The sequence below is a fragment of the Vicia villosa genome, linkage group LG2 (assembly GCF_029867415.1).
Source record: "Vicia villosa cultivar HV-30 ecotype Madison, WI linkage group LG2, Vvil1.0, whole genome shotgun sequence".
NCBI lineage: Eukaryota > Viridiplantae > Streptophyta > Magnoliopsida > Fabales > Fabaceae > Vicia > Vicia villosa.
In genome coordinates, this window is record NC_081181.1 from 158519532 (window position 1) to 158547378 (window position 27847).

A 27847-nucleotide genomic window follows, 5' to 3' on the forward strand; every position below is an offset into this window, starting at 1 on the left:
TTTATTTTGTACATTTTATATAAAAGACAAGTTGAATTTACAAGAATATTTTTTGGTTTTTTTTTTGGCCACCTCCCTATGGGGGTCACCCCCAGCGAAAATCCCAAAATACTCCTGCTTCGGAAATGAACTTCCGAAGCGCTTTTTTATTTTAAAAAATTTCCTTAATTCGGAAGTGCATCTCCGAAAACACCCCATGGGGGGTGTCTTCGGAGATGAACTTCCGAAAACACCTCATGGGGGGTGTCTTCGGAAATGAACTTCCGAATTATGCAGAAACTGTGTTTTTTTTTTATGTTTTTCATAACAGTCTCGCATTTTAATTAAACGCAAACGCCAAATAAAATAAGCAATAGATAAACTGAAAATACTAATATGATAAATAAACAAAAAAAATACTAATCCGATGAAAATAATATATACAAACCGAAAAAAATAAAAATAGTGTGCTAAAGATACAATCCGATAACAAAAAATATATAAACCCGACCACTACTGGGTGTGCCTAAACCTCTCCCCCTGAGACCTCCTCTGCCGCCTGTATGTCGCCGCACGGTCCGCATCAGTGACGATCATCTCCATCACGGCGACTGCCTCTGGACCGCCCCGCTCCACGATACCTCGACCCAACGCGTCCCGCCCAAGCATCGATATCCGCTGGAAGATCGGCATGAGATCAATGGCGTGATCATCCTCGGCCTGCTGGTTCTCCAGGATCTCCTCGTGTGCTGGCCTAGGAGCGCCGGGAATGTCGGGTCTCAGAAGAGGATGTGACACCCGGTAGAACCATGTGACGTATCCCTCCTCACTGTGCCAGTCCTGGGTGACCCGAGTGAGACGGTACTCCAACGGTACCACATGATCCTCCCAATGCTCCCATATGGCAGTGAGCTGCACTCGGGTCACAGTGTCGGGAGCAGCCTCAAAGGGTGACCTGGGTATCCGCTGCACGAATCTGAACTGACGCATGCACCGCTCAGGGAGATATCGAACCATGATGTCGGTCCCACATGCCAACCAGCCTGAATATAGAGCAATGCCGTCAAAGGGGACAATTTGAGCGTAGTCGACGAACGGCCTCCAGGTGACGTCGTCGTGCATCGTGCGGTCCAAGTACAGACGGTATGGTCCCACCGCATCGTTCCACCTCTGGAGAGCGTATCTGGCGGCCCTGGGCATGGCGTCCACGTAAGCAGGATCGATGTGAAAGTCGTGGATGCGGGAGAAGTAGGAGATGATCCAGCTCTGAAACAGAAACAAGATAATGTATTAAAATTAAATACGAAACATATATAAATAAATAAATATGATAATGTATTAAAATAAAACGTACCGTAAGCAGTGTGCAGGATCCGACCAACTGCCTCGTCCTCCAGTTGGAGGCCTCATTCAGCTTCTGGTAGAGATATGCCAGAGTAGCTGACCCCCAGTTCCACTGGTGAACGGTATCCAGGTCCATGAAATAGCGGAGGTAGGTCACGTCGACGTACCTGGCACTCTTGTCCACAAAGCATGCAGCGCCTACCACATGCATGTACCAGCACCGGAGAGCGCAGCCGCGGTGATACTCTGTGAACAGCTCGTTACCCGCACCCTCAGCCTCGGCAGCCGCGTCCAGATGATGCTCAAAATAAGTGCTCAGTGTGGTGAACCGGACATGAGGCCCAGAAGTCGTGGCGCACTCATAGTGAGCAACCTCGTGCTCCATGCCCAAGTAGAGCATCATCCACTCAATGGCCTCGACCCTCAGGATCCTGGAGTGGTCCAACAGCGGCCCCCTAATAGGCAGGTGGAGAAGACACTGGACGTCATGCAAGGTGATCGTCAACTCCCCCACCGGCAAGTGGAAAGAAGACGTCTCCTTGTGCCAGCGCTCCACAAATGCCCCCTGCATGCCGGTGCTGATCGTGGTGTACCCCGTCATGCAGAGCCCGCTGAGCCCTGAACCTCGCACATGGTCGTTAAACCACTGAGCTGCTGGTTTAAACAGGCCGAAAATCTTCCTGGAGTGGTTCACCATTTTCAATGGCTCTCTCTCCTGTTACAAAAAAAAACAAATAAGCGAGAAATAAACGGTAAAATTATAAAAAATGGTGACAAATAAACGGCTAAGTTAAAAAAAATACCTCTCCCTCCCAGATCCGCCGAGCGACGTGATCCTGGTAGTGAATCAGCAGGGAAGTGTCAAAAGGCCCTCCCGGATAGCTATCCACCTCCTGCTCCTCCTGCTCCTCCTGCTCCTCCTCCTCCCCGACTGGAGGGTCAACATCCGGTATGACCTCCTCCTCCTCCTCATCCTCATCCTCCTCCTCTCGCTAGCGGGAAGAAGATACCCGAGCCAGCCTACTCCTAGAGCCTGAAGCAGATGAACTCTCCACCAAGTCCTGTGGAACGTGCACACGGCGTCCCCGGCCCCGCCCGCGTGTCGACGCCAGCTGCGCCGCCGCCCGCTCGCGTCTAGCCGACGCAGTCTGGGACTCCCTGCCCTGTCTGATGCGTGCTGGCTGGTTGCCTGACATGTTCCTGTAAACAATCGAAATCGATTAATATGCGAGACAAATGAAAAAACAAAAAAAAATGCACTTCTGATACAGTTCGGAAGTTCATTTCCGAAACTGGGATGGAGGTGTTTTCGGAAATGAACTTCCGAAACACCCCTACGCAGAGCTTTTCTGCAACCTACAATGGCAGACCCCAAAATCAAACTTTAAACCTATGTCTATACATTCTAAACATCCTAAATACCAGTACCAACCTAACCTAATACATATTTTCCTATTTGTAAACACCCTAATATCAATTTTAAGCATAGATCTAAAACTCATAATGCTTACCGATTGAAGAGGTTGGAGTGCTTTTTAATGTAGTATAGGAAGCTTGTTGGAGCCTTTGATGTTGCCTTGGAAGTCTTTTAACAAAATTTCGCCTTTGGTGTTGTTTGATGTTGGATTAGGGTAAATGAATGGGGGAGGGGGAGTGTTCTGCTTAATCTGCAGAACGCGCATTGTTTCGGAAGTTCATTTCCGAAATGCTGTTTTCGGAAATGAACTTCTGAAATAAGACAATTTTTTTAAAAAAAAAGGCGCTTTCTGTCGCACGCTCGCGAAAATGAACAGAGTCGCCACCAATATATTTATCCCAAAGAGGGAAAGGAATATCAGAAAACCTGGAATAAAGAAAGGATAAGAAAAGGTCTTGCGACCAAAGATCGGGTAAGAAGTCGGTTACGCAAGGGGAAGGTACTAGCACCCCTCACGCCCATCGTACTCGATGGTATCCACCTATGTTTGTTCTATTCTAAGGGTGTATAAATCTAAAGCTTAATTACTAAGGGAATGCATGCAAATGAAAGAAAAGAAACACGGGGAAAATAAGGTTTTTAAATAGTTGTGCTCGCTTAGGCCCCGCGACCCAATGCCTACGTATCCTTTTCAGGAATCAGAGCGCCGTAGTTCGGCTCTTTAGTTTTTGTTTGTTTTTGTGTTTTTTAGTTGAACAGTTACATTCGCACTCCGCTGCTCGACCTCTGGAGTCTTAAGCTGGGAATGGAGCGGAAGTAACGTGTCCGATTAGGAGAAAGAATGCCCTGAAGGCAGGAGAGAGAATGCCTCGGAGGCAAGAGAGGGAAGAGATGATTGGTTTGTATTTTTTAGGGTAATTCCGTGATGAACAGAACCCAATACAAGGTTCCGCACCACTTCATTACTTTGATTTAGGTCTGAGCCTTTATTAGATGTTTTAGACGTTTTTGGTTGGTGATTTTTAAGGGATTTTAATCTGCGAGTTGAATCACATAGAATGTATGATGTCAAAGAAACAGATTAGGGAATGAATCCCACTCATTTCTCTACATGGATAGAGAAACAGATTAGGGAATGAATCCCACTCATTTCTCTAATAATCGAGAAACAGATTAGGGAATGAATCCCACTCATTTCTCTTTGTAGTGATCGAGAAACAGATTAGGGAATGGATCCCACTCATTTCTCTCTCACTAAGTGTTCGAGAAACAGATTAGGGAATAAATCCCACTCGTTTCTCTCCCACTTTTAATGTGATTCGCCTCTTCCTTTGTTAAGTGTTTTAAAGTTGAAAAGGAAAATAAACAAAACTAGCCTAAGATGAAAACTAGCCTAAGATGAAAACTAGCCTAATATGATGGGAACCTCTAATTCCTAAAGTTGTCATGGTTTCTACCTAATGGTTAGGAGCAAAAAGCGACATGAGAATATAAGCATAAGCGGAGATCGAAATTACAAGTAAAAATACAAGTAAATAACGATACAAGAATTAGTGTAAAATGGCTAACATAAACACTTGAAAATATGGTACAAGACATGAAAGTGAACAATGCAAAATAGTACAAAAATCGAATTTAAAATACTATTATTTTTATGGTTTTTTTATGAGAGGAATTGAGTTCTAATCAAGTAAAAGACTAAAGCAAATAGCCTAAAACTAATATTTTTTATGCATATTTTTTATGTCTAAAATTGTATTAAAGTCTAAAAAATTAGTAGGAGAAAAATTAGCAATTAATCACCTAAAAGAAATGGCAAAAAAACTAACTAAAGGTCTAAATCTAACATGAACAGGGGGTGTGAACTTGAAATGATGGTGCAGTAAGCAACACAGGCGCAGAGCCCAATAAGATCAAGGCCCAGGAACGTTTTTTTGTTATCAGATTTTGTAAAGTGCCAAAAATGGCGTTAGGGCCAATGGGGGTGACGAATAGCAAATCAGGCCCAGAGTTTTGTGTGTTTGATCCATGTGTTTCTACCATAATTTATCAATTTATCAATTTCAATTAATCAGACTAATTATTATGGTGATTCACTTAATTAAACCTTATGTCAATAATTAAGAGGTTAATCATATAGAAACTAATTCCGTTCAATGCAATTAATCATAATTAACGTCAATTAATCAATCAATCAAAAGATACAGAATAAAATAGGAAGAAGAGGGCTTAGGGTTACCTCTATGTGACGATCCAGCTTCTCAACATATCTTCTCCCTCACCCGCGAACAAAGACGGCGGCGCGATGGTGCTCCTTCTTCTCCGATCAACTCTCGTCCTCTGCCGTTGCGAACAACCGATGAACAACGCGTCTACCACCTTACCCCTCCGCTCTCGCTTCTGATTCGCATCGCTCTCCCCTCTCGCCTCTGGTTCAAATCTGGAGCGATGTACGAGATTGCAAATTGAGGTAATACTAAGCGTTCATCTTCTTCTTGCTTCCTCTTCGATCTCCGTATTCAATAATTCTTCTTCTACTTTCTGTTCTTCTATTTTCTTTGATTGTTCTGTTGTGATTGCTTTGTTGTTCTTGCTGCGAGACGATGCGAAGATGATGATGATTGCTGAAGAGAAAGATTCGATGTGATGATGGATGAATGAAGATAGGACGAGCGTGGTTATGAAGATGAAGGTGATGTTAAAGGTTGAAGAATGATGGAGGTTCTGGAAATGAAGAGAGAAGCAAATGATGAAGTGAATTGTGGAGAGAGTGAAGAATGGCTGTGAAGTGTTGAATGAGAGAGGTCGTGAAGTGGAGGACTGGTGAAGAGTGTGAATGTCGATGAAGATGGTGGAGTTGTGATGTGAAGATGAATGGTGATGGTGATGAAAGAGCAGAATGAAGAATGGTGAAAATGGAATGAAGAATCGAAGAAGCATGAAGAGAGGAGCAGGTCCAGTTATATAGATTTTTCTCAGGTTAGCGCTCTCTTTGATCTTTCTGACTTTTTGTTCCCTTTCTCTTCTCCTCTTCTCTGTTATCAGTTAGAAGGTAGTTAGAATTCTGTTATAAGTTTGTTATAGAGGTTAGGGAGGTTATGAGAAGTTAGTTAGATGGTAGTAAGTTATACATGTATGCACTGAACTGAACTTTTTGTAGTAGCTTTGTTTGAATAAATGTCGAATCTTGGTTCTCTTTTGAGTTTGCTAGGCCGCTGCGGATTTATATGTTAAAGAATTCGATACCCTGCGCTTGCCTTGAACCTGTTCATCTCAAACCTGATTTGTCTAATGCCAATCTTCGCGTTGCTTTTTTTTCTTGTACTGAGATGGGTATTTTCTGTTCTGAATCATGTTGCTCATTGTATGTTTTACCGATTTCATTATTATGGACTGATGCATCTAAGCTTGATTGTACGCATACTCCGTTCGGGATTACATATGCCAATACAACCATTTAACTCGCAGTAACCTTCTCTTCTTTTTTTTGTCTTGGATTGTCTTGCAGGAGCTGGCAGTTTGCTTTTGAAGTTGTGTCCAAAAATGTAGAATTTGGTGTGAGTATTCCTGGAACTGTTTTTATGCAGGTGAGGTTAATGATGTTTAACTAAGGATAATTGCCTGTTATATAAGTTAGCAATAGAGCTGCTTTAAGATGTTATGTGATTTGTGTATGATGTGGATCCTTGATACGTTTTGGTTTGTTTTGGCAGCATAGAACCTGCCTGATGATGAAGGTAACGTGAATCAAGGCGTGTAGTAATCAAGGCATCATGTGTGGAGCACACTTGGAACATGAAGCATTATACTTCGGGCCACTACAAAATTAGAATGGATTGATCATCATGGCCAATGATCTGACTTTGACAAAAATAAACTGTTGGCAAAAAGTCAAAGTTAAAATTTTGATGTAATCTTCTAAATGGTGCATTTTTCTTGTAATGTCTTGTAATCAGAATTCGTATTTGACCTCTCTTGGACACGTACTGATTTTCTTCACACTTTCAAATAAAATTCAAATTACCTCTTTTCCCTCCAATTAGTAATATTTTAATTCTCTTCCTCCTTTGCCAACTTAGATGAGCACCATAACATGTAATTCAAGCAGTGCACCGAATATTTATACCCAAACTCCATAGAAAGGGATCATCTTGATTACTAAATAAATATGGAAATAAACCCCGATCCAATTGACGCCTTTAATCCATCACTACTGATTTAATGAACCACTATTATTTTTGATGAATGCATGATGTGCAAATGACCTAAAATGCAAGTGAAGTTAAAAACAATAAGCCAGTTAGTAGATAAATCAGATAGGCAAATTTTGGGGTGCAACACTTTCGGAGATGAACTTTCGAAAACACCTTTTTCATGCAGTTCGGAAGTTTATTTCCGAAGTCAGGGGTAGTTTGGGTTTTTCACCAGAGGTTAACTAGAAGGTTGGGAGGTTGGCAAAGAAATTTTCTATTTTTTAATATTTAATGGATCAATCATCGATAGTAATCAATATCAAAAATTTTCAAATTAAATGATAAAAGCACTTACGTTAAATAAATCGATTTATTTCTTTAAACAGAATTTATAATTATTTAATAAAAGAATAAAAAGTAGTAGAGAAAGACACTTTTTTTTAAGTTTTGAACATGTTAAAAGTATAATACTTGACAATCTCAGTTGTTAAGGATTGTTATAGGTTTTTAGTGTTTGATGTGAGGTTAGAGCTAACTCACGCAGTAACTCACGCTGGAAGGTAAGAAGATTTGTATGTTGTTAGAGATGGCAATTTGACACAAACTCTATAGGTACCCGCAAAAAATACTCATAATGGGTTGGGTAAAAACTCGTAAAATGGGTACGAGTACGGACACGAGTAATTACCCGTTAAAATAAGCGTACAATGGTGCGGGCACGGGTACCTTACTACCCACCCCGCGCTATACATGCACTATATATTTATATAATTTCATTTATACTATTATATAAAAAAAATGCACGTTTATCAATTTTTAAAAAATATATCAATATTAAAGTATTACACATTTTAATAAAAATGTTTATTTTTTTCTTAACACAACAATAACATCCGAAAAAATTAATATCGTTTAAAAAAAATTATACGATATTTTGTAATTAATTGATTTAATTTTACTACAAACACAGATAAACGAGCATGGATATGAGTATTGAGGTACCCATGAGATACGGTTACGCGTATGAACATTGGAGCCCACACGGGTTTAAGCTTGGGTACGAAGATTTTCTCAAACCGCAAGTATGGGGACGGGTACTATAGTACCCTACCCAAACCATGTCCATTGCCATCCCTATATGTGGTATATGTGTAATGAGATTGGATCTTTAGTCAACCTTCTAGTTATGGTATTTATGCAAATCGTTGGGTTTGGACCTCAGACTCGTAGGAAGTAGCAATTGCTTCTAGGAGCATGGGAATGGGGAAGTTAATCCCCTATTATTTAAGAGAACATGATTAATTCCCCTCTGACTCCTTCCTCGCGTCGTTGTGGACCAGCACACATCATTTCCCATGTTCTCACAAATCGCGCGAGTCATTTGGGGAGTGGGCGACGTATTTGAGAAATGAGTATCACATCCAAATGATAGGCGTTTGATATGGTAAACGCAAATAGGAAGTTGTTGGAACAATGTGTTATGTTGTTCATATTTCATGTCCTCCCTTATGGGCCCATTGTAAATATACCAATACACAATCCACCAAGCACGAGTGGTTGGAAATGACAGAGTTACTTAGTCTTATTTTCCCTTCTTGATCTGGATGAGTCTCCATGTAGCTTAGGGAAAGTCCCATGTGCATGGGGCGAGTCCCTCAAGCCTGGGGCGAGTCCTTGGTGCATTGGATGAGCCCCTCAAGCTTGGCGTGAATCCCCCGTACATGGGGCGAGTCTCGTAAGGTGAATCTTCATACGTCAGTGGAGGAAAATCCCAAAATATCATTCGAGGTGAAAGCCATGTGCGACATTAAATGCGATAAATAATGATTTATCCTTGGGACACTAAATTGACCTAGACCCCTCATACATGTCAAAAGTGTACAGATATTTTTGCATCTAATGGAAACCTAGGGAAACATGTGGTGATTATGATGAAGCATCATGTTCTACAAATGCGGTAATTACCATTACTGCACAACTCAACGAAAAACAGTATCATGTTCTTGTTATCCATTTCTTTACACGTTTAGGGATTTTGCATTGCACGGAGAAAAAGAATGTGAGAGATGAATAAGTGAGGTTTTGGGGGTTTAGGATTTTAGGGAATCAATATAACGCACAAACATAAGAGTGTGATTGAACTATGTGTGGAAAAAGAAAAATTGTGTCTTTTTTTTCATGCCAAAATAGAAATTAAGTTTGACTCACTAAAATTTTAGTTAATCTCTCCAATTGTTACCATAAATAAAAATTAATTAATTTTGGATAATGCTAACTTGTGCCCCAAAAGCACAAGTTAAAAACATTGAAAAAATATTATCTTGAAAATTGTGCACTAATTTTAATGAAAATATAAAATTAAATTTTTATTGTTTTTTACAAAACAAAATTTTTGTAAGTATATTTCTTAACTTGTGCTTAAGCATTACTCATTAACTTTTTATAGATTAAGAAGAGTAAGTATATACAATACAAGTTAAATTACAAGAATATTTTTGTTAATAATTTATGAATTAATTATTAATATTAATCAATATTACATGATTTTAAATCAAATAATAAGTATATTACGAATATTAATATTAAATAGTTTTAAAACTATATTTTTATAAAAGCGATAAAAATTTAAGATTATTTCTCATTTATAATAATGTTGAAAAAAATATGTATCGGTATTGTTAAGCTATATATATTTATTTAATTTTAAATATAACACATTGTATTTGTGTAAGCTATATATATTTATTCAATTTTAAATATAAGACATTACATTTGTGAATTGTAGATATTAAGCGCTTGTCTAAAAGTTATTTTGAAAAAATAAATAAATAAATAAAGATTAGTGCTATTTACTACAAAGAAATTGAAGAAAAAAATGCAAAAATGTACACATGTCATTATTTTAGAGTATAATTTTTAATTTATTTTAAATTTAATTTTCTATTTAATTGGGATCATGGGGTGGTGGTGATAATGAATGGTTGAGATTATTCTTGCCTTAAATATATAAGATACAACTTTTTTATCTCACCTTTTATTTCTAGTTCCTAGTCGAATACGAATTAACACACCAATTGTCTTGTTCCAAAGACTAATCAAATGTGTACCCTACCGTAGTCTATGTTTTTTTAGTAAATTGTAGATCTTAAACAGGCATAATTTGTGTATTAGAAAATTTGCGACAATTAACTTAACTTACCATAATTCTAGACAACATATATAATTATTGTATTTTTTACATGTATTGAGAGTAAACAAGTGAAAGAAAAAAGAACAAACATAAAATAACAAGAGCTTTATTGATATATAAAATATATTTTGACTTTCTAGCTAAAAGCGAGAAGAATGATTTTAAAATGTTTTGTTTGAAAATGAGACAACAATCAAATTACAAAGACTTGAGGCCACCTAAGAAGACATCACACTCCCTTCAATCACGTCACTTTTGGTGCTTGATAAATAAACTTCTAGTTCTCCTCCACTCTCTAATTTTGAAAATGGAACAATTGTCCCGACAATTGAGATGATATCAAAACTTTCTTAATGGGTTACAATTCTCCCTGTGGGTTGACGCAACGTAACTTGCTCCACCAAAGACACAGTTTATTCAGTTACTTTCTATATATTTACACCAACCACGAAAATCATTCACCTACTTTTAAACTGTTAGCATTATCTTTTTACATTACATTTACGATGTCTCTCAAACAAATCAACTAAATCATTACATTTGTTTAATACATATATAAATTAATTTGATCTAGTTAATTAATATAGTAGGTATTCAATAAAAAATATAAAATTATTAACATCATTAAAAATGTCTATTTTCTTATTAAATATTTAATATACAATCAATTTTTAAATTATCAATTTGGATGATATAACACATGTTTATTTTATTTAACTAATATTAAAACATTTATCTTTTATTGTAGTTAGATCAAGAGTTAGAATGTGTTATTACAACCGTAAAGACCTCTAAAAATTTGTGTTATTAGATATTGTTATTTGTATAGAATTTATTGAGTATATGACATCATAATGCATACTATGAACTTTGAGTGAATAAACACTTGATATATTTGGTGAGAATATGTAGACAAATGACAAATGAAATAGTATCACCAAGTGAAAATGTGAGAACCCTTACTTATTTTTCACTGCATCCAAACGACGATGCAACAACACTCACTCTTTTGATAATGTATTTGAGTCATTCAACGTGTCATTTTTGAGCAATAACCTCATTCACATTATTTCATATTTAATTCAACCATAGAGATTCGCCAAAATTTTACTTTAACTATCTACCGCTAACTCAATCATATCATTTTATTCGAGTTCAAGACCGACTATGCAAACAAAACTAACATAGAAAACCAAAATAAAAAACCAAATAAAGATCTTATGGTTTAATTTTTAATTTTACCCACCTTTATCATTTTTTTATTAATATTTGTGTGAGAGATTAGGTAAAGATTTAAAATGAAAATATTTTATTTTAAAATTCTATAAAAACATTTTTAATATAAGAATGATACCATGCGTTGAATTTTTATAAGTTGTTGATTTTTGTTTTACATATAAAATATGCAGTGAAAAATAATTAAAGATTCTCACATTTTTATTTGATGATAGTATTTCATTTGTCATTTGTCTACATATTCTCATCAAATATATCAAGTGTTTATTCACTCAAAGTTTATAGTATGCATTATGATGCCATATACTTGAATATATTCTATTCAAATAACAATATAACAATATGTAATAACACAAACTTTTAGAGGTGTTTACAGTTGTAATAAGACTAGAGCTCAAGTAGATACATTTAGACAGGAAACTAAATCTTGAGGTCAATCGGATTTATTTCATTAACGTTGGATCGTGTAAAGTATTTTACGTGGAGAGTATATAACAATTAACCTCTTTTAATATTATCACTAAATTCTTAAAAACTTTCGTTGAACTGTAACTAGATTTCATTGAACTGTAATAACTAGATTTCGTTGACCTCAAAGTAAAAAGGTGTAAAAGTAAACAAGTGTGTGCAAATAGTAATTCTCCAACAGATTAATTAGGGCATTAAATTTTAAAACTGAATCCAATTTCAGAATTTCTCTTTCTCTCTCTCTCTCTGAGATATTAAAAAAAAAATATTTTTTTCCTCTTCTTCTTTTCAGTGTTACTTCGAATTGTGATTTTTGAATGTGAAAGAAAAAGGAAACAATGGCCGAAAGCGAAACCGTTACGGCGACAAAACCAAGAGTTCGTCGTTTCGTAAGAGTTGGAATTTTTCTAATCTCTCACAGTAACTATGTTAGGTACACTCTTCTTCTGAATTTGAGCTTTTGTTTATGTTTTCTGAATTTGAATTTCAATCTGATTGCACCATTAACAACTTTGTTGCTTTTTTCAGCTTCATAGGTTTCGTATCAGGAATCGTTGCCCTTCTTCTTCTACCTATACTCGCCAAGAATACTTACATTTCCGAAAATGCCCTCATGCCAGGTTACACTCTCTCTCTATTTCCCCAAATCACTTTTTCTTCTTCTTCTTCTTCTTCTTTTTAGGTATTGTGTGGATAAATTGCTCAATTAAGCACTTATTATATAAGTCACTACGCCAAAAAGACTTTTAGACAGCGCACCTTAGACAACGCTTGTATACAAAAGCGCTGCTATAAGTTAAATAAAAAAACACGGAAAAATAATAATTAAAAGCGCTGCCTTAAGTTAACATTAGAAAGCGCTTTTGAAAAGCGCTGCCTTAGGGTACCATTAGAAAGCGCTAACTAAAAAGGCGCTGCCCTAGGTTGATTAAAATTGAAAAATATATTCTCAGAAACGAAAAACCCTTTCTCGTTCTTTCTCTATTCTCCCAAACGAAAAACCCTTTTGTTCTTCATCTTCTCCCAAACCAAAAATCTGCTGAAATCTCGCCGGAAACTGCATAAAGTTGCTGGTAACTGTATAGAGTACCGGATTTTGGAAATCAGAAGAAGCTCCAGCGAGATATTTCTTCTTCTCTTTTTGTGTTTTCTTGTCTAAAAGAAAACGCAAATCCACATCGTAGGTAACGGAGTCTCATCTTACAAATCCACATTGACCAACGAAAGCGGCGTAATGACTCGCCATCCATCTACGTCATCTTTCCCAGTCGGATCTCCCTCAATTAGAGCTGAAACAAGTGGCCTCGATGGTGAAGAAGTTGAACGGCGTGGTCTCCTTCTTGGCGAAGGCTAACTGTTCTCGCCGTTATCTTTGGAATCCCTAAATTGTCTACACGTCACACAAGCGGCGATTGTGATACTGCTGTAGTGTAACAGTTATGGGGAAACCGAGTTCACCTGTTTGGACTGAGATCTACAACTCATAATACAGATTGATCATGGGAGTATCGGTTCTCATTGGTATTGCTCTTTTTCTCGGGATTCTCGTCTTTCGTTCATCTTCAAAAAAAAATCGCATCTATGTCTTCAGCTTTTTTTTTTAATTTTTATATTCTGCTTTAAATATCATGCTGTTGATTTGTTTATCTTAATCTTCTGCTAAGGTGGAATCTCTACTATAGTTTGAACTAATGAATTTAGAAAAAGAGTGAGAAATGCAATTGAATTTGATTTTTGATTCCTAAAATCCAGCCTAGCGAATTGGAATTGCATGAGTTAACTTCGCGCGCAACTGTGTTATAGTTTAGTTTCTAGATTCGTTAATTTTACTAGTATAATTTTGTCAATTCGTTCTTGAAATTAGTACTGTGATGAAACACAGCTTATTTGCAGCATATAGCAAATTTAGCAGCTTATAGCAAAGTGCTTATCAAAATAAGCGCTTATAATATAAGCTGACAGAGAAAGATATATGGAAATTAGATACATGGTAGCGGACAGAGGAATTGAATAGCAAGTATGTTTTGTTTCTCCTACGTTTTTTTCTTTCTACCGAAATTATCTCGTTTCTATTTTTCTCTATAATATACCTCTTTGATCTTTAGATTCCAGAAATGTTGGGCCAAGGAGTCTGAGAAGCCAAAACCTGGGCTTTTGAAAGCATTAAATGCAAGCCATGGAGGAAGGTATGAATAAATTCTCTATATACGTTACTGTTATTAATGCTTAACAATTTTCTTGATGTTAATTGACTTGTTCTATGAATTGTCTGCAGTCCAGCCAGAATGGGCTATATTTACGCCTTCTCAATTTTTGTTGGAGTGGTAGGATACAAATCTGATTAAATATTTATCTGCTGATATTTGGATTTTATTGAATGCATTTTGAAGACAACAGTTTTGATTCTTAATTTCTATTTTTTTTGGTAACATGATTCTTAATTTCTTTATTATATGGGAGAGACTACCAACAAATGCAGAAGAGGTGCAAAATACATTTCGAGCTCCGGTTTCAGACCATATATCTGGCAGGCAGCAGCAAAACTTCATATCTAATAACTTCTTCCATTATGTTTTGTAGAGGGAAAACAAGATGTTACTTTTAGAACTGTCTTAAAAATTTGACGAAGTTCTCTTTTTTGGTTTCGCCATTGCAGCAATCTGAATTCAAGGTGATGCAAAGAGACGGCGTTTTGGATATAGCTGCTTGGGAAGTGATGGAAGAGAAGAAAAAATGAAGTTGATTACCTATTTCAACTGCTTCTATACCTGCATGACAAATATTAATAATGCAATCAACATATTTTCTTGGTATTATGTATGTTGTTTTCTTCTATTTTTAATGTAACTAGTAATTACCATGTTTATTTAGTTGATTTCAGGTAGTCCTACAATTATTGGTATTTTGTTTGTTGATTAAATTGCAGATTGTTCTATTTTTTCTTTGAATCAAGAAATGGTGCTAAGGATGCACCGGTTGTGTTATGGTTGACCGGAGGACCAGGTTGTGCCAGTGAACTAGCTTTGTTTTATGAGAATGGTCCTTTTAAAATTAACAATGATTTGTCTCTTTCATGGAATGACTATGGCTGGGACAAGGTAATAACATTTAATTCCTATGACAAGTTTTTGAACTAATTATGTCATGAATTTACGATGGTTCTAAATTGCGGTTATCATTGTTAATCTCTTTTGAAAAAGTACAGTCTGATCCAAATCTGGTTCCTGTAACTTTTTCACATGCCACAGTGGATAATAAGCACCTAGCAGATATCCCTAAAAACTCTGATGAAGCAATATCTAATGTTGTAACCCCGTCAGATTGGTATAACGATGCATGTAATGCTACTGGTGCACAATATCAAATTGTAAAAGTATCGACTGCAGAAGTTTGACGGGCTAACTGTAACATAGTTTTAATCTATTATTTTGTTCCTTTCCATTGAAACTGAATGCTTACTTTCAAATTCTGATTTCAGCTATAATCAACCAGCTTACGAAAAAATAGCTTGTGAATGGGCAAAAGATGAGTTTGGATTTATCGCTCCAAGCGATTCTGTTTCAACAGGAAGTAGCATAATGCCTCAAAAAAGGAATCTGGACCCAATGGAACTTGTTCGTGGTAAGTCTGGCAGAGTCATAGGGGGTTTGGTCACTCTTCTAACAGTGGAAAGGACTTCCACATGCTTACAATCGCGATTTGCAGGTAGTTAGGTAATCAAAACATATTTTATTTCCGTGCATGTTTTATGTTCTGTTATTGTATTCGTTTGTTTTGTTTAAGCACTATCTTCAATTTTGGTTAAGGGTTTCGTCCTATATTTCAGGTTTAATATGTCTATGAAATTACCTGGCCTTATGTATAAATATCCTACCTAGGTATCCATTTTTCTGTAGAGGGATGTGTAACAAGCATATAGCTTTTTTAAAGGGGTATAAGTAATTTGAAAGTCTGAAGTGATCCTTCCAGGTGTTGCCTTTCGTCTGTTATAACACTTGGAAGCTTGTAGAAAAACTTCATCCCTTCACACATTAACAGTATGCGGCCTTGCCCCTGTGATAACAGGGAGGTTGTTTCCGGAGTGACCCGTGAAGTGCAAACATTATCTACTACTTCACGAACGATAACAAGGCAAGTTTTTGGTACATGTTTGTTTCGATTTCAAATTGAGTTTTGGTGTAGTTCTTTAGTCTCATTAGTCAAATCAAATATTTACTATTTTGTACTGTGATTTGCTAATTTTTGATGACTTGGTCCTATTTGATTAACTCTTTTTAATTTAATTGCTTTGTCCATGTTTTGTGAGATGTTGTACCGGTAGGCTTAGATTTTTGTTCTTCAAATTTATGGTATAGGTATAAGTTGTTGTTTTGGATTATTTGATGTTTACAAAATCCAGTCATCGACATGAATTTGGAAGCGTCGGCAACGCATGATACAGATTGATCATGGGAGTATCGGTTCTCATAGGTATTGCTCTTCTTCTCGGGATTCTCGTCTTTCGTTCATCTTCAAAATTTATTCGCATCTATGTCTTCGGCTTTTTTTTTTAATTTTTAAATTTTGCTTTAAATATCATGCTGTTGATTTGTTTATCTTAATCTCGTGCTTTAAATTTCATGTTGTTGATTTGTTTATCTTAATCTTCTGCTAAGGTGGAATCTCTACTATAGTTTGAACTAATGAATTTAGAAAAAGAGTGAGAATATTATGGATTAATTCATTTTGAATTCCATAACCTCCGTATAATATTTGTTTTTTTAACAAATGAAAAATAATATTTGGTAATTGCAAGTGTTTTACTTGCAACTTATGTGTCTATCTCATAAATAGCAAACACATATCTTGAATGAAATTGAACGCTTAGAATATTGAGCAAATTTAATTTTCTTTTGACTTTTATTGTATTTAATTTGATATTTCTTATACTGAATCAAACTTTAGAGTACTCTACTAGGGGGTGTAAAGTATCCAGTTATACCCAACCAGTTTCAAATTCAATTTAAATATTCAGATTTAATTAAAATGTTACTTCCTATATGAAGGTATGTTAAAATATTGTTTTTGGCTTCAATCACAATAATATCAGGTCCTATATTGGATGACATATTTGAATTATCTACATAGATTATTTAGTGATAGTTAGGCCGTTTGAAATACATTCGTGGCAAATGTATAGTTTTATGTAGAATGTTAGTTTGATTTATATTATTTTGATTTATGGACACTAATGTAGAATGTTTTTCACCTTTATATTATTTTGTTTTTGGTTTTCTGTTATTCTGTTTTGTGATTGTAATGGTTTGATGCAATTGCAGGACATTGAAGGGTAAAAAGGTTACAGTTGCTGACAAGAAGAAAAAGTAAATATTTAGCATCCTTTTAATTTGTGTAAAAAATAACAATGTTTTGGATTATGCAATTGTTTTCATTGAATTGGATGTAATTTTGTTGTTGTGGAAGTTTAAACAAAGTTTATTAGTATATGTATATATATATATATATATATATATATATATATATATATATATATATAAATATATATATATATATATATATATATATATATATATATATATATATATATATATATATATATATATATATATATATATATATATATATATATATATATATATTCTTAACATCTTAGCTCTGAAAAATAGAGTTTTCTGTGGTTGTTTATATGGTGTTGGGTTTGATGTTTATATGTGAAATTTGTAATGGTATATAAAGGTGAAAAATGTGGTGAAAACCTGGTGCAAGCTTTTTTTAAAAAATTGCATTTAAAAATTTCTTGGACATTAGACAACGCTTTAAAAGAGAAGCGTTGCCTAAATGGTGCCTTTAGAAAAGCGCTGCCTAAAGAGGGCCTTTAGCAGCGCTTTCAAGGAAAAAACGCTGGCTAAATGGGGCCTTTAGCAGCGCTTTTAAAAAAAGCGCTGCCTAAAGGGGGCCTTTAGCAGCGCTTAAGAGGCTTTTTCTTAATTTTTTCTCCAGAAAAGCGCTGCCTAAAGAGGGCCTTTAGCAGCGCTTGTTAGAAAAAGGGCTGTCTAAAGGGGGCCTTTAGCAGCGCTTTTAAAAAAACGTTGCCTAAAGGGGGCCATTAGTAGCGCATTCTAAGTAAAAGTGCTGGCTAAAGGGGGCCTTTAACAGCGTTTTCAAGGTGAAGAAAAGCGCTGCCTTTACCTACGGCAGCGGGGGAATAGACGGCGCTTTAAAGCGCTGCCTAAAGCCAAAAAAAGCGCTGTCTTTTTACTTTTTTGGCATAGTGAGTGATTATTTATAAGCTATTTATTGGTCAAACGAAGTCAAACTATTTTTTTACAAGACCATGTTTGGATAAACAACTTAATTCAACACTTATGCTGTACTTGGTACTTTCTTTTTTTCTCATTATTCCATTTGGAATAAGTTTTGTGGTTTTCTCATTATTCTGTTTTGAATAAATTTTGTAAGCTGAAAACAGCTTATTGAACAAACTCTGTTTCTGCAGGTTCGGCTAATAACATGCTCTCTACTCAGCACGTTTCCCATGCTACCAATTTTGTCAATGATTTAACTGATTTTGTCGGGTAACTCCTTCTACTTCTATTTTCACATGTTTCTAATTTCATCTTTACATATCTGTTATACTCTACTGTCTGAAAATTTAACATTTCTAATTTAGTTTTAGAGTAGCATTCTAGCATGCATTACTGCTCAAGGTTTTTAATAATGTCTGCTATTGCGATCTGGGATGCGATATCGTGATTTATGATGTAGTGTGACTGTAATGTGATCATAATTGAGGTTGCACAGTTGTGATTCTATGCATTGTCGAGAATTGCGACCTCTGCTGTTATTAACTGCGGCCATGATTTAAAAACTTGCTATTAGTGTAAAGAAATTTGACACTCATATCTGATGAGTCAACTATCTGTGTCAACTATTTTGTCATGTTAGTCCTTTCCTGTGATTACTTAACAAAATAACATTTGTTATGTGTTTCAATGCAGTGAAAGCCGTAAAATAATTACGCAGTATATGTCAGCGTTGGATGCTGATGTTATTTATCACAAGTTCCAGCCACAACTGAATCAGTTTAATCCACTGCACTTTTTCACAAGTCCCGATTCGGGTATAGTCTCAAAAAATATAAGATGTTCATCACTTGGAATCAATGTTGCTGGAATTATTAGAGCACCACGGGGCGATGGCAAGGAATCTATTGTCTTAGTAACGCCTTACAATCCAAGGAAAGTTGGTCCAGGAGAGGCTTTGTCTTTGGGCATTGCTTATTCGGTGTTCTCACTGCTTTCATGGGTTACTTGGTTGGCAAAGTACGTCGTATGGCTTGTGGCAGATTCACATTACGGAGAATATGCGACAGTAGATGCTTGGCTAAGAGAGTACCAAGCTCCTGCATTTCGTGAAGCTGATATAGATAATTATGAAACTTGCAATGCTATTAATGAACTTGGACAGAGTCCTTCTTCTGATAGGAAGTTATATGGTGGTTTTAGACGTGCTGGAACCATGGCTGTAGCTCTTGTAATAAAAGTTGCTGAGCAAGGTAACCATCATGAAGACATTCTTAATATCTACCCCGAGGCGTCAAATGGGCAGATGCCAAACCTCGACCTCATCAATATTGTAAATTAACTCAGAGTGCATAAACGTGGTTTGTGAGTAAAGGTGAACAAGATGTTTTCTCTATTTGGCTCCAAGTGGCTTAATACTTTGGGTGGTATATTAGAATCTCTGGGACAAATTGCTAGGAACTTGAATCCTCAATGGAAGTTTGGTATTTCTGTTAGAAAAATGGTATGATAATCCTGGATATCTTCAAGAATCGTGTCTGTTCACTTTCCGAACAAAGTATTTCGACCATATTCTTATCGGGTTCACGAAATCTTTGCGGGAATAATTCTTGTAGAACAATCTGTTTCTGACAATAGAGAGCAGATCAGAATGTAGAGAGGAAGTATGTAATTTTCGTTTTTCAAATCGAGACCAAAAGACTCCTTATATAGGAAACCAGTAATAGAAACGAACAGACACACCTTTTCGGAAAAACAGTTATGTCTGTTGGAAACGGGTGCAACTATTCAAACGAATTGTCATGTCCGTTGGGAAAGGGTGCAACTATTCAAAAGGAAATTTCGCTCGGGCCGCTGCCCCGCACCCCGCCCGCTGACCTGGCAGCGGGACCCCAGCCAGGGGCGCTGCCCCTTGGACCCCGGCAGGGGCTCCGCCCCTTGGAACCCCGTTTCTATTATTCGTATTCAATTGCACGTTTGGCTCTACGAGCGTGCACTCCGCACTACCCCTAACTCGTTTCAAGCTTAACGCATAATTGCATCGGCCTACAGTAAATCACATTACTACCAAAATACATTGATGATACTAAAATCACCAATAAACTCCCCCATTTTAGTATAATCCTTGATTTACTTACAGGTATAACGATCAAACAAATGCATAGAAGAAAATGTCTTGCGATTGAATTTTCATCTTAGTACAAATACACATTCCAAATATTCGAAAATTGGGGTGTCACAATGATTGAACCCATCAATCCATTTGAATATCTAAAGATATAGTACACATATGTTTCTTACAATACTCTACTATTCATACTTGACACTTTACAAGCTATGTGTCCTTATCCATTAATAAGCATATAGGAAGCCAAGTCCAAGCTTCTTGAAGCGGCAAAACTTCATGCTCACATAGGTGATCCTTTTAATCTTGCACCTGCATTAGCAATTTTTCAAAAGAACCATTAAGAAGATATACTTCAACCTAGCCATCACTTGCAGGTCTGAGCACATACCTTGGAAAGATAAACACAATTGCTCCAATCTTTAACTATGATCTTTCCACATTGAATTCTGCTTCTAACGTTGTATTAGAAGGGAATTGGGTATACCATAACTAATAGATTTAAATGGACTTTAATCCCATCCCAATTACCGACTTCTTCACTAAGTCTCTTGCTAACCCCTTCGTCAAGTGGTCAGCTAAGTTTTGTTGCGACCGAACAAACTCAATAGATATTACCCCATTCATGACTAATTCCCTAATCATACTATGTCTAACACCCAAATGTCTAGACTTTCCATTGTATATTTGACTATATGCTTTAGCCAGTGTGGCACTACTATCACAACGGATAGAAATTGGTGATATCGGTTTAGGCCATATCGGAATCTCATATACCAAGTTCCTTAGCCATTCTACTTCTTTACCAGCAGCAGCTAATGCTACAAACTCAGATTCCATTGTGGAACTAGTTATACATGTTTGCTTCTTGGAAGCCCATGAGATGGCACCTCCCCCAAGCAAGAACACCCATCCACTTGTAGAGGATGAATCTTCAACATTATTTATCCAACTAGCATCCGAATAACCCTCTAACACCGAAGGAAATCCCATATATGACAATCCATAATTCATAGTACCCTTCAAGTACTTGAATACCCTAGTTATCGCATGCCAATGATGTCTACTAGGATTACTAGTAAATCTGCTCAACTTTCCAACCGCATAAGCAATATCCGGTCTAGTGCTAATCATAGCATACATCAAAGAGCCTATAGCTCTTGAGTATTCGAGTTGATCTACAGGTTTACCTATATTTGGCATAAGCTTTTCTCCGGGATCCATGGGAGTACTTACTGGAGAACAATTTTCATAATTGAACTTCTTGAGTATTTTCTCAATGTAATGAGATTGCGTAATTACAATCCCCTTGTTCTCCTGTTTAATCTTAATACCAAGAATAACGTCTGCTTCTCCCATATCCTTCATGGAGAACTTTGATGACAAGAAATTCTTTGTTTTATCAACTTGATTTTGGTCGGTGCCAAAGATCAACATGTCATCAACATATAGACAAATGAAAACTCCTTTACCGGATGTATCAAATTTACTATAAACACATTTGTCAGCTTGGTTTAGAATGAAACCATTAGACAAAACAACCTCATCAAACTTTTGATGCCACTGCTTCGGAGCTTGTTTAAGCCCATACAACGACTTAACTAGCTTACACACTTTGTGCTCATTACCAGGCATTACAAATCCTTCAGGTTGCTTCATATACACTTCTTCTTCCAAATCACCATTCAGAAATGCTGTTTTGACATCCATTTGATGAATCACTAGATTATGAATAGTCGCCAAGGCAATCAACAATCTAATAGTAGTGATACGGGCAACTGGAGCATAGGTATCGAAATAATCAATCCCTTCTTTTTGTCTGAAGCCTTGGATAACTAATCTAGCTTTAAACTTGTCAATTGTACCATCGACTTTCATCTTCCTTTTGAAGATCCATTTGCAACCCAATGGTTTGCAGCCTGGTGGTAAATCAGATAATACCCAAGTATTATTTTCCATGATAAAACCAATCTCTTCATCAATTGCTTCTTTCCAAAAGACAGAATCTCGAGATTTCACAGCTTCATCATACGTTCTTGGATCCTCCTATATACTATAGCAATAATAGTATTGAGTCTCAATCTGATCCTTTGATCCCTAAACTAAATATAGTTGAAAATCAGATCCATAAGATCTAGATTTTCTAGCTCTTTTGCTTCTACGGGGTTCAAGTGTCTCACTTGGTACATCATTTGAATGATCATCCCTTAGAGATTCCTCTGAATTAGGTATAGATGTTTTTGGTCTAGGTATAGAAGAGAAACAATTTTCATCAAATATGGCATCTCTTGATTCTATAATTGTGTTAATAGAAATCGAGTCATTAGGTTCTATAACATAAAACCTATAAGCCTTGGAGTGTTCAACATATCCAACAAAGATGCAACCTACACCCTTTTCGCCTAAAGTTTTCCTTTTTGGGTCCGGGAGTCTAACCACGGCCCTACAACCCCAAACACGTAGAAATGTTAAGTTGGGTCTTTTCTTATACCAAAGTTCATATGGGGTAGTCTTGTTCCTTTTATTAGGAACCCTAATTAACAAATAACAAGTCGTTAACATAGCTTCTCCCCAAAACCCTTCACTCAAACCAGAGTAAGATAACATGGCATTTACCATTTCTGTAAGAACTCTATTTTTCCTTTCAGCCACACCATTTTGTTGAGGTGTATAAGGTGCCGTAGTCTCATGAATGATTCCTACGGATTGGAAAAATACAGGATCATAATATTCACCACCTCTATCAGTACGCAATGTTTTAATCAACACATTCTGTTGCACTTCAACTTCAGTTTTATAAATTTTGAATTTATCTAAGGCTTCATCCTTAGCGTGCAACAAATAAACATAGCAGAATCTAGAAACATCATCAATGAAAGTGACAAAATACTTTTTATTCCCTAATGATGGAGTAACATGCAAATCACATAAATCACTATGTATTAACTCAAGAATGATAGATTTCCTTGTTATACTTTTAAAAGGTTGTCTAGTGATCTTTGTTAACATGCAAGTTTTACACTTTTCGTTATTTTCATCAAAAACAGGAATTAAATCGTTTTTAGACATTTCATGCATTCTTTTATAATGTACATGTCCTAGACGAGCATGCCATAACGAAAAATTAATAATATTCGAAGAAGACATAAATATAGAACCAGAATCTTTAGGAACTCCATTCAAATTCATCATAAACATTCCATTATTATAATAACCAAATCCTACAAACACACTAGACTTCGATAAAATATATTTATCGGATTCACACACTTGCTTGTATCCAAGCTTATTCAATACAGGACCAGAAATTAAATTCTTACGTAACTTAGGAACATACAATACATTAAACAAAGTAATAGTCTTTCCAGAACTGAATTCTAGCACCACATTTCCTTTGCCTTCAACGGGAGCGAAGTGATCATCTCCCATGTATAGAACAAAACCATCTTCCACTGGAACAAATGTCTTGAACCAGAAACGATCCTTGCAAACATGTGTTGTGGCGCCAGAATCAATCCACCACGCGATAGCATCATCCTGCACATAAAATGCCTCAGAAGTTAACGAAACTGAATGTTTAATCAAACTATTCAAATCACAAATAGATTTCTTACGTTGGTTTTCGGATTGGTCCTTAGACCCTTTTCCTGAACCACTTGCGTTCGCGTTGTCGTGCTTTTTGCCGAAACGACAATCCTTCTTGAAGTGGCCTGTTCTGCCACACTTCCAGCATTCTAGTTTCGGTTTCTTGTTAGCACCGAAATTGCCCTTTTTGTTATTGAAAGCACGTTTCTTTCCTTTGTTTTTGTTGTTATCGTTCTTACCACCCTCTTCGATCATATTAACCGAGGGTCCAGCAATTTCTTTGTCTTTTCCTTTGTTATCCTCATGCGCTCGTAGAGATTCCTCTATGCGCAAGTGACTTCCAAGTTGGATCAAAGACAGTTCGTCTTTTCCATGTTTCAGATTGTGTTTGAAATCCTTCCATGAAGGAGGCAACTTGTCTATGATGCTTGAGACAGATATTGTTTCATCCATCTTCAATCCATGCAGTGTGAACTGTCCAAGGATTCAGAGGAGTTCATTGAATTGTTCCATGACAGACCTCGATTCAACCATTTTGTAATCGTTGAAGTCGGTCACCAGAAACTTTTTACTGGATGAATCCTCTGCCATGTACTTGGCTTCGAGACAATCCCACAATTCCTTTGCAGATTCCACGTTTTGGTAAATATCAAATAAGGGATCAGACATACTGTTAAGAATGTGCCCTCTGCATATGTAGTTGTCGTTCTCCCACTTTGATCGGCGTCTCAGATTTTCAACCGTGTCATCCTCCTCAAGTTCTGGAATTGGCGTAGACAGGACGTGCACCACCTTCAACGTTGTCAACATGAAATACATCTTCTTCTGGCAACGCCTGAAGTCTTGTCCTTGAAACTTGTCCAATTTTTCGAAACTTTTACTCATCTCCTTCACGGTGCTTCCTCCTTCAGCCATGATTATCAGAAAATATTACTTTGTTCGTTTGTTAGAAAAATGGTATGATAATCCTGGATATCTTCAAGAACCGTGTTTGTTCACTTTCCGAACAAAGTATTTCGACCCTATTCTTGTCGGGTTCACGAAATCTTTGCGGGGATAATTCTTGAAGAACAATCTGTTTCTGACAATAGAGAGCAGATCAGAATGTAGAGAGGAAGTATGTAATTTTCATTTTTCAAATCGAGACCAAAAGACTCCTTATATAGGAAACTAGTAATAGAAACGAACAGACACACCTTTTCGGAAAAACAGTTATGTCTGTTGGAAATGGGTGCAACTATTCAAACGAATTGTCATGTCCGTTGGGAAAGGGTGCAACTATTCAAAAGGAAATTTTGCTCGGGCCGCTGCCCCGCACCCCGCCCGCTGACCTGGCAGCGGGACCCCAGCCAGGGGCGCTGCCCCTTGGACCCCGGCAGGGGCTCCGCCCCTTGGAACCCCGTTTCTATTATTCGTATTCAATTGCACGTTTGGCTCTACGAGCGTGCACTCCGCACTACCCCTAACTCGTTTCAAGCTTAACGTATAATTGCATCGGCCTACAGTAAATCACATTACTACCAAAATACATTGATGATACTAAAATCACCAACAATTTCTGCTACTGAGTATGTTGAGGGCACAACTACCCTGGCAAGTTCATTGTATTTACAGGTATTTTAGTTTTATTTCATCTAAATCGTGTGTGTGCGCACGTGCGTGAGTACCATGTTATCACTATAAACATTATTTATTTATATATCATTCCTCTCAGGGGTTGGGTGTTCCCACTGGTCCTCATGGTGCCTTCCGTGATTATCAAGTTGACGCAATCACTCTGGAGATTTCACCAAAAGTTTCTCCAAATAAAATGATCAGTCGTAGTCGTAATGAATTTATTCTCCGTGGTGGAAGGTAAGTGCCACTCATCCAAGCGTTACTTATAACAATATTTGAAGAAATGGCGGGCCATCAATTGAAACATGTAGAAGTTTTGCAATTGACACCTCCAATACGACATCCCCGATAGCTCTTTACTTTCTATCTGTATGATAAAATCCACTTTTAGATTTAAAGCTACTATCATAAAGATCATGTCTATACAATTTTACATTAATCAGAAATAATTTGTTATGCTATGCCAATGAGATACATCAAATGTAACATGTTTGATAAAACTTTATAAGATGTTAGTCTTTATGTATCTCATTGACATATCGAATGATTTCCAATTGATGTTACATTTTATTGACATGATCTATATGGTAGTAAATTTCAATCTAACATTGAATTTTGTAATATAGATATCAGGTTAAGAATTATCAAAGTGTTATACATTAAGTGTATTTGGTGTTGGTCATGTCCTTCTGATTATGGTCATGTCCTTCTGATTATGTTTGTTTTCCATTTACTATCAAGAAACTGTACAAAATTATACATATCTGTTTTTTGTTTACTAAAGAAAGCGAGAAAAGTCTATGTAATTATTTGAAGGCACAGTTCAGTTTGAGTCATCATAGATAAATTATAGTTACTTCTACTAGGAAAGCTAAACAAGCTTTAAACGTGTATTTTCACAATTGTTAGATTGGATGAAAAAATTGAAACCTTTGACTTGACCGATTTTATTAGGCAGTGATCGGTATCCTTATTATTTCTTTTTTCAATAGGGAGGTGTAATTGTGATGGCAAACTATTACTATCATATATCATATGTCCTGTAAAGACTTTATGTGCGTAGAATATTGTTATTTAGCTTTGAACATTTTATGAATTTGTATAATCTATATCACTGCTTGTGTACTTTATACCAAATCACACAGTCAAGAATTTTCTCTCCCTGTTTGATCACTCAGCAAAGAATGTGTTACTTATTGCAGGTTAATTGAAGGAGTCGTACGCTCAATAAACAACCTTCTTGAGAAGTTCCATCAGTCGTTCTTTTTGTACCTCTTGACATCTTCTAGTAAGTTTGTGTCTGTAGGAGTTTACATGATTCCATTTGCATTTCTTGTTGCACCACTCCCGATAGTTGCGGGATCTCTCTATGCCGAAGCGAGCAAATCCACATCTTCCACTGAAGTTGTTGTCAGCCACAAATCTTGGAAATGGCTGAACTCAGCCAGAAAGGTTTTGGCTATTCATTTATGGGGTGCTGTTGTTTCCTTACTCCCAAATTTCCTATATCATATACCTAACTCCACCACCCCAACAACAAACTTTACAGTGTGGGGTTTATTATCAGCTTTTAGCCTCCTAATTTTGTACTTCATATTGGGTTCTCCGATTTTCGAATCTTCTACACCCCAACCCGAGAAAGGCGAATGGGCTAGCTTAAAGTCCGTAACAATATCAACCGCTTTCATTGGTTTATCTCTCATGTCAGTCATTAACTTCGCTACAGCAGAAATCAGAGCATTACTCATTGTCCTGATTTGTTTGATGGCTCGACCGTTGAAGCTTGATATTCAATCCATAAGTTTCAGAACCTTATTGAGGGCCACATGTAATCTTGCTCTAGGTCTTGTTATCTTCCCTCCAGTAGCATATTTTTTAATAAAAGGCACATTTGAAGGTTTTTATGGTATTAATGTTGGTGAGTATTGGAACTGGGTGGAATCCCTTTGGACATGGAACAGTGCTACTTACCTCTATTTCGGTATAGTTCATCTACCATGTTGGGCACTTTGTATTCATATTTTGTTTCATCCTTGTTGATATGTAATTTTATTTTTTGGACAATTAATTTTAATCCAAAAAAATTTACTGTCTTAGATATTTACTCCCTCCGTTTTTTATTATAAGTCGTTTTAGACTTTTCACACAATTTAAGAAAAATAATAATTGTTGTATGAAAATAAGAAATTATGAAAGTTTTTACAAAATTATCCTTCATTAATGATATATGGAAGATAAATTTATATAATTGAAAGGAGAGAGAATAATAAATATTTAAGGATATAATAGGAAAAGTAGCATTAGTTATTCATTGGAATTGTAAAGCGACTTATATTTAAATACAATTTTTTTTTCAAAACGACTTATAATAAAAAACAGAGGGAGTATTTC

At 36.4% G+C, this 27847-nt stretch overlaps 2 protein-coding genes across 15 annotated transcripts; both read left to right on the forward strand.

The window, feature by feature from the left end:
• Positions 1–12089: 12089 nt before the first annotated feature.
• LOC131652706 (uncharacterized) lies at positions 12090–27545 on the forward strand. The gene is given in 7 exon segments (XM_058922650.1): positions 12090–12260; positions 12356–12447; positions 18324–18402; positions 18826–19614; positions 25393–25453; positions 25554–25693; positions 26659–27545. Coding segments are annotated over 7 exon segments (2094 nt in total). The 5' UTR covers positions 12090–12165; the 3' UTR covers positions 27497–27545.
• Positions 12758–15957, forward strand: LOC131652704 (uncharacterized). 14 transcript variants are annotated; one of them, XR_009298778.1, is made up of 6 exons: positions 12758–13844; positions 13933–14013; positions 14103–14644; positions 14754–15540; positions 15654–15705; positions 15797–15957. XR_009298778.1 is itself a non-coding variant. In XM_058922648.1 (3 exons), the coding sequence occupies exons 1-3, from the start codon at positions 14858–14860 to the stop codon at positions 15744–15746; spliced, it is 336 nt and encodes a 111-aa protein (XP_058778631.1). In that variant the 5' UTR covers positions 14659–14857; the 3' UTR covers positions 15747–15957. The 14 variants fall into 14 exon arrangements, 1 of the variants encoding a protein (XP_058778631.1); XR_009298780.1 differs by having other exon boundaries at positions 14754–15532; XR_009298774.1 differs by lacking the exon at positions 15654–15705 and having other exon boundaries at positions 14754–15200; positions 15306–15540; positions 15706–15957.
• Positions 27546–27847: the final 302 nt, after the last annotated feature.